This window comes from Phaseolus vulgaris, chromosome 4 (assembly GCF_000499845.2).
Source record: "Phaseolus vulgaris cultivar G19833 chromosome 4, P. vulgaris v2.0, whole genome shotgun sequence".
In the NCBI taxonomy this organism is placed as follows: Eukaryota; Viridiplantae; Streptophyta; class Magnoliopsida; order Fabales; family Fabaceae; genus Phaseolus; species Phaseolus vulgaris.
In genome coordinates, this window is record NC_023756.2 from 7,832,799 (window position 1) to 7,840,867 (window position 8,069).

The 8,069-nt window shown below is 34.7% G+C and overlaps 1 protein-coding gene and 1 long non-coding RNA gene across 2 annotated transcripts; one reads left to right on the plus strand and one right to left on the minus strand.

Moving 5' to 3' along the window:
• Positions 1-2,865: 2,865 nt before the first annotated feature.
• LOC137836412 (uncharacterized) lies at positions 2,866-3,382 on the minus strand. Its single transcript, XR_011085260.1, has 3 exons — positions 3,343-3,382; positions 3,148-3,251; positions 2,866-3,025 (listed from the first exon to the last, which is right to left on the minus strand). It is a non-coding gene; the product is annotated as an uncharacterized lncRNA (long non-coding RNA).
• Positions 3,383-3,693: 311 nt separating this feature from the next.
• LOC137836413 (uncharacterized) lies at positions 3,694-6,468 on the plus strand. The gene is made up of 2 exons (XM_068645133.1): positions 3,694-6,318; positions 6,409-6,468. The coding sequence occupies exon 1, from the start codon at positions 3,724-3,726 to the stop codon at positions 5,371-5,373; it is 1,650 nt and encodes a 549-aa protein (XP_068501234.1). The 5' UTR covers positions 3,694-3,723; the 3' UTR covers positions 5,374-6,318; positions 6,409-6,468.
• Positions 6,469-8,069: the final 1,601 nt, after the last annotated feature.

The window sequence follows — 8,069 nt, forward strand, 5'->3', positions numbered from 1 at the left end:
TTGAAAACAAGCGTATTATTACTTAACTAAATGTTTGCAACTTGTTCTTTTCGCTATTAATTGATTGAGAACACTTATGAATGAATATCTTTGAAAACCAATTTCATGTGTTAAAATTGTGTTTTGATATGTTTAATATCTCTTTTACAATCTTAGTCTATTAATTGATTGAAACACTTTTATGAATGAATACCTTTGAAAAACAATTTCATGTGTTGAAATTGTGTTTTCATATGTTTAACATATTTTTTACAATCTAAGGTCTATTGACACTACAAGAAAAAAAGGTTTTAGTGGAGGTTATTTAGCGGAGGTTAACATAACCTTAGGAATTGATTTAATTAATGGAAGTTTTTTTCTAAAACTTCAACAAAATAACGGAGGTTTTTTAACCTTATTTAAATTCCAAAGGTTTATTATAAAATCTTGGCAAAATGACGGAGGTTTTTTTAACCTTCATTAATTTCCGAAGGTTTATTTCAAAATCTCCACAAAATAACTGAGGTTTTTTTAACCTTCATTAGTTTCCATAGGTTTATTTCAAAACCTCCGTAAAATAACGGAGGTTTTTTAACCTTAGTTAATTTTCAAAGGTTTACTTTAAAACCTCTGCAAAATAGTTGAGGCTTTTTAACCTTTGTTAAGTTTCATTAATTTATTCTAAAATCTCATCAAAATAATGATTTTTTTTTTAATTTTCGTTAAGTTTGAAATGTTTATTGTAAAACAATAATAAAATATTTGAAATTTTCTCAAATTTCAATAAATAAATATAATTAAAAATTTAAAAAAAAAATATTTTAAAAAATAATTTTAATATATTTGATAACTAAATTCTTAAAGTTTTTGAAAATGTAACTTTAAACATATAAATTTTTTTAAAAATATTCTTGATTTTAAATATTTATTTAATTAAAATTAATTAATTTTTATTTATTTTATATAAATATTTTTAATAAAAAAAGAAAAATTATATTTTTTTTAACTTTTCCAAAGATGTATTTTCAAACCTCATGAAAATACTCAGACTTTTTACAACTTTGACTAAAATGTTCATTCTCCTCTTCCACTTCCACAATACTTCTCATCCTCTACCATAGCTTCTCATCCACCGGATCTGTTTCTCCTCTTCCACCACGGATCTGCTTCTGCTGCTTCACCACGGACCTGCTTCTGCTGCTTCACCACGGTAATTTGTTTCTTCTTCTAGGGGAGTGCAGGGTTATGGTTCAGGGTGTTTCTGCTTCTAGGGTTATGGTTCATAGTTAAATCTGCTCCAGCTCAAAAAAGAAAAGAGAAAAGGATCCCAACCATTTGTTTTCATTCACTGTTTCTGATCCAGTTTTTCCCAGTTATTATGTTTTCACATTTGTTTTCAATTCTGCTTTCGGTAGGTTGCTTGGGCATATCTATGCTTGCGGTCCATGGATGCATAGATTCCAAGATAAAGACAAAGGCTTATTAGAGAAAGGACTAGTTCAAATCAAACTGGTCCTTGAATCTTGTTTTTTGTTGTTTGGTGATCCTGACGCTGATATGGCTTTTATTATTGGGACCTATCTTCCTTTGCGTTTTAAAATCCTTGTTGTATATCTGCTGAAAGATATGTTTAAAAAAATTGAACTGCTGACATTATGGAGTATTCTTGTCAAAATTAGTTTAATTTATTTTCAAGCTGTAGATTTAATATTCTTCTGTGTAAGATCTGATTTTATGTCTTGGCTTTCAGGTGCATCACACTTTTGCTACTGCCGGATCTGACGGTGCTTTTAATTTCTGGGACAAGGACAGTAAACAGAAGCTCAAGGTTCCTGCTTTGTTTAATACTCTATTCTTACTTGTCCTCTCATTCTTACAGTAAATTCATCTTTACTAATTTGATCAGAAACCTTATCACGATTTTTAGATTGCTTACTGTTTCACTCCTTATATGCATTAAATAGAATGGCAGTGAGATAACTGTTATTTGGTTTGCATATCAGTCTTCCCCTGAATGTCTATCAACATGTTGCTGGCTTAAGCGGTTACTTGGCTGTTAAATATTTGAGCTTCTTTAGAGACATTAAAATGCATTTCTTATGAGTTTTTTTTACTAGATTTGGATATTTGCACCACTTCCACTGGCCTAATTTTAATGTGATATAACTATCATTCGTGATTGGCCTCTTCACTATCTAGACATAAAAAAGGCCTTCTAGCACAGTTAGTTGCAATAAGAGGTTTTACTAGGTCTGGTGACACATGCCTTGTCTACATCTTTCATTTCTCTTTGTATGAGCAGAAACAGTTTCCCTGTGCTTTGAGATTAATCATTTTATCCTCTCCCTCCATTCTCCATTTGGCCTATGCATTTATCTTGTTTATGCTAATGACATTGTCATTGCTGGAGATGACTCTGCGGTATCCACCACTAGCTCAAATCCCTCTGAAATATTTCTTAAGCATTGAGGTCGCTCAATCATGCTCTACCATTGCCATTTCTAAGTAGTCTATGAATATTTGTGGCCCTACATTCTTAAGAGAGTATCCTTTTCCTGAAATTTCTTACTGTTCTCTCTCTAAACCTTATCTCTTTCTATTAAACCCTTTTACCATTATTTAATTTTTAAAATGTTACTTAGTTTTAATTCTGGTAAGGGAAAGCTATTACAACAAACCAAAATAACAGGGATAAAAACAAAAAGAAAATGCAATAGTATAGAATAATACTACAATTAGAAGATACGTGACCCCAAATGCACCCAGTCTAAGCAACCTTAAACATCTTTAGACATTTTTAAATTTCAAAACCATCAAGTCAAGCATGCTCTAAAGGCACATAAAATATTCAATACACGTGTATTGAATATTTAACCTGAAGACCCTCACTGCTCAAATACGTAAGAGCAAGGATGTAGCCAAAGTTGAAAAGTAATGTATATCCAATCAAAACCAGAACGCCTATCCAAAACCAATATGATTGGATGAAGAATCCCCGTGATTTCAAAACTTCGACTCCAAGAGGCTCCGAAGAGTTAGGTAGAACCTATCATAAAAAAATATGTTTTAAATATCATAATATTTATATAGTAAAGAAGGCATACAGGTATATATTATTTAAACTTACATAGTAAAGAAGGCATACAGGTATATATTATTTAAACTTACATGTCTCCATCTCTCCGCAAGGAACTCGTTATTTACCATAGCATTCTGTCCATACATCATAGGTGATATCCAGAAGCCCCATAACCACCATTTTTTTATGTTGTCTGGAATCATAAAGAAGACAAAAGTGAATTGTTAGTGTAGAACAGAACATAGTGGAAAGTATGTGATTGGTCTATTTTGTACCCATGGTACCTTTTGATAGGATAAAACCACTCATAGCAAAAAGGATGGTTAGTATAAATGACCCAAGTGTGAAAGCTGCTTTCAATTCCCTCCCAACTCCTACAAGAAATCGGAATAATGCGGAAGACATCGGAATAATGAATTCAATAGTTGTGGTCGGACTCTATTATAGATTTATGACCACATTTTCCACTTATTTTGTTATTTTCTTAATGTATCTGAAAAGTATAGTGATTAATTACTCTATCTTATTCACTCTTGCTGCATTTCACTTTATACACTTATTTCACTTCTATTCTTTTACGCATTCTAATACTCTTGTTGACACATGTTTTTTTTTAACTTTCATGTTAGGTTTGCTTTATTTTTATCAAACAATTCCATTTAGATATGGATAAGTCTTGGATTAACATGCCTCGAAATACATGTCAGTACATGGATGGATTGAATAAATTTTTGGACTTTGCATTTGCTAATAAGAGCGTTGAGGGTAAGATAATTTGCCCATGTCCGAAATGCAATCTTAAAAAATGGCAAACTCGAGAAGCAACACATGAGCACTTGATTCTTCATCCTTTTCCAAAAGGTTATACATTCTGGCTTCTACATGGCGAGACAAGTTTTGTACAAAATACGACTGAAACACCTCCAGTTTTCCAATCAAATGAGCATAAAGTTTCTGGTAATGATCCCATGCGTGTCATGGTTAATGACGCATTTGGAAATTTTTTCTGTAATGATAACCTGGAGGATGATGAGGATATGCGTCCTAGATCAAGCGAAATGATGCCTGATGAAATTGCTGAGTATCTGAAGTTTATGCATGATGGGCAACAAAGTTTGTATGAAGGATGTGGCAAGTATTCTAAACTTTCTTTCTTGCTCAAATTGTACCACATCAAATGTCTATGTAGAATGAATGACAAGGCAATGTCAATGATATTGGACTTGTTAGCAGATGCCTTTGATTATGCTAAAATTCCATGTTCCTTCTATGAAGCTAAGAAAATCATTAATAAGCTTGGCCTTCATTACACCAAAATTGATGCTTGCCCAAATGATTGCATGTTGTACTATGGAGAAGACAAAGACAAAGAAGTTTGTAAGAAATGTAATGAATCTAGATGGAAAAGAAGAAAGAAGAACAAGACTATTGATGGTACTCTGAAAAAGCAAAAGAAAGTTCCTGCTAAAGTTTTAAGATATTTTCCATTGAAGTCACGCTTACAACGAATGTTTATGTCTTCTAAAATAGCCGAGCATATGCAATGGCATGCATCAGGAAGTACAAATGAAGGCATACTAAGGCATCCGAGGGATTCTGAAGCATGGAAGAACTTTGATCTAATGAATCCTCAATTTGCTTCAGATGCTCGAAATGTTAGACTTGGTTTGGCAGCTGATGGATTCAATCCATTCGGTGATTTGAGTACAAGTCATAGTACTTGGCCTATTGTACTCATACCCTACAATCTTCCTCCTTGGATGTGTATGAAGCAAAGTTCATTCATTCTTTCCATGATCATTCCCGGTAAAAGAGCACCAGGAAATGATATTGATGTATATTTAAGGCCATTAATTGAAGAATTAAAAGAGCTATGGAACAATGGACTTAAAACTTTTGATTCATATAGCAATGAAGTGTTTAATATGCATGCAGCTATATTGTGGACCATTAGTGATTTTCCTGGTCTTGGAACCTTATCTGGGTGGAATACACATACTGGGTTGGCTTGCCCTAGGTGTAATTTTGACACTACTCCTAAGAAGATTCAGGGTAAATTTTGTTTCATGAATCATCGACGTTGGTTAAATGCAAGACACAAATTCAGATTAGCCCGCATTCATTTTGATGGAAGTGTGGAAAATAGAAATCCTCCTTTGACAATATCAGGAACAGATGTCTTAAGACAAGTTGGGAATGTCAATATCATATTTGGGAAAGAACCAGAAGTTGAGGAACTGGGGAAACGACAACGCAGAGATCACCAAGCTATTGATGGCCCTCTACAATGGCGAAAAAAAAAGTATATTTTTTGAACTTCCTTATTGGGTAAACAATTTATTGCACCATAATCTAGATGTTATGCACATTGAAAAAAATGTATGTGATAATGTGGTGTATACATTATTGAACCAAAGAAAAAAATCAAAAGATAGCCTAAAGGCACGAAAGGACTTAAAAGATTGGGGTGTTAGACCTGATCTTTGGCCTGATGAAAATAATAAATATCTTCCTGCTATATATACATTGACAAAAGAAAATAAGCATACATTTCTGACAACACTAAAGAACATCACTGTTCCAGATGGCTACTCAAGTAACATTAGTAGATGTGTTGATGTCAAACAATGTAAGCTTGGAGGATTGAAAAGTCATGATTCACATGTTTTGATGGAGCAACTTCTACCTTTAGCAATGAGAAAGACACTCCCTAAGGAAGTGTGCTATGTTTTGATTGATTTGTGTTCATTTTTTAGAAACTTATGCAGTAAAGTTTTAAAAGTGGATGAACTTAACCAATTGCAAAATAGAGTTGTTCTCACATTATGTCACATGGAGATATTATTTCCTCCTGCATTTTTTACAGTCATGGTTCATTTGATTGTGCATTTGGTGGAAGATGCCAAGCTTGGAGGACCTATCCAGTATAGATGGATGTATCCCATTGAGAGATATTTAGGAAAGTTGAAATCTTATGTGCGTAACAAGGCACAACCAGAAGGCTCAATAGCTGAAGGCTACATGGCTGAAGAGTCTTTAACCTTTTGTTCAAGATATTTAAATGAAATTGAGACTGTATTTAATCGAATAAGGCGTGTTGATGATGAACCAGACACTATATCATCTAGTGCAAGCACTTTGTTTCCACCTGTTGGAAAACCAATTGGGTCTTTTACTTACTTCTCTTTATCAGCAAAGGAAAAGTTACAAGCACATCGTCATATATTGACTAATTGTGCCCAAGTTGACCCTTTCCTTCAGTAAGTACTTTGACTTTATAACTTATTATGATTCATCTGCAATTGAACACTAACCATGTAATTATTATTTATTTAATTTAGAGAATTTAGAGACATTATACGAAGACAATTAAGAAGTCGTACACGGTCATCCTCTGTGATAGATAAGAGAGTTCATAGAGAATTTGCAGAATGGTTTTCTCGTCGTGTATGTATAATTTATAATGTTGACTTTTGATTATATTGAATATATAGAATTGTTTTGATCATATTTTCCTCTTTTTTAGATAAGAAATGAGTTGAATGGACCTCACTCAGATGATTTAAAGTTCTTAGCTATGGGGCCAATTGATTGTGCAAAACGTTACAATGGTTACAATGTAAATGGCTTCAAGTTCCGTACATTAGAGAGAGATGAAGGACTTAAAACACAAAACAGTGGGATATTTGGTACTTTTGGGACAAGGAGTTATGCAAGTAGCATCGACAATCAAATGCAATTTGGGTGATGGCATTTTCATGAAGTTCTTCTTGAATCAATGTAGAGTATGGGGCGGAAGCAATGTATGAGAGTGAGCAAGATCCTCCTAAGAGTGGCGTTGATCTTGTAGGTGCATGATAGGTATGAGTATTGAGTGGTTCGGCCAGCTCAAGGGAAAAGATGAAGGAATTGAAGTTTAGAGCCTAGGATTCTAGGGAGAAGCAAAGTTGAGCACAAATGGGCAGCATAACTTTACTCACAATAAACTTGAAAATACAAGGTGTAGGCTCCTCCTTTTATAGGCTAAGGAGGACCATAATGAAACCCTAATGCTAGCCAAATGAAATGTAAATGTGAAGCACATGGGTGCACATGGCACATGGGTGCACAAATGAGCACATGGGGAGGGGTGTGTCTAGTTTTTATGCTCACCCCCTCCATGGTCTTTCTAGAATGTTCACACAAATATGCTTTCTACACTACTCTAATTACTAAGCACCCCTAATGGGCCTTTATGTAACAATTACAAAGGTCTTCTCTTCCCAAAACCGTAGCTTTGACCCATGTGTATGTGAAGCTAGACGATCTAGAAGGAATCCTCATCATGGCCTAGACGCTCCTTATGTAGCCGCTCCTCATCATGGCCTAGACGCTCCTCTTCATGGGCTAGACGCTCCTTTTTGAGTCTAAACGCTCCTCATCATAGGCTAGACCGTCTAGTCTTGGAGGCATGGCTTTCATCGTGTGGTGAGCATGGGAGAGCTATGTTTGCAAATTTTGGAGCTCTGTCCCTTATTTTTGAAAATAAATCATGGAGGCTTGTCACTTTTCTTAAGAAGAGTTTAGCCACATCCATTCCCCTAGCCATGAAGAAGAAGAAGCAATGGATTTGAGGACAAATCCTTTTCAAGAGGGAGGGGATGATGGAAGAGGCCCAAGCACAAGCCCACATGCAAGCCCACCAAAGGGTAGATTTGGGCCAACCATAGAGTTATGGCCAAGAGAATCCAAGAAGACGTTCTTTTACATGTTCAAATGCCATAAACTCTAGTGTAGAGTACACTTTAATTTCTTATCAAAATTAGCATAGGAACTTTATTTGTAATTTTCTTAGAATTAATTTTGGCACCTAAAACACCAACCTAGGTAAACTTAGAGTTTCTAAAAAAACCTCTAAATTTACCAAGGCCGGTCTAGAAAGCCCATGGAGGGGGTGAGCATAAAAACTAGACACACCCCTCCCCATGTGCTCATTTGTGCACCCATGTGCACCCATGTGCTTCACATTTAC

What these genes read in the sequence shown, in the direction of transcription:
- LOC137836413 (XM_068645133.1), top strand. Translation starts at nt 3,724, where the DNA reads ATGGATAAGTCTTGGATTAACATGCCTCGAAATACATGTCAGTACATG.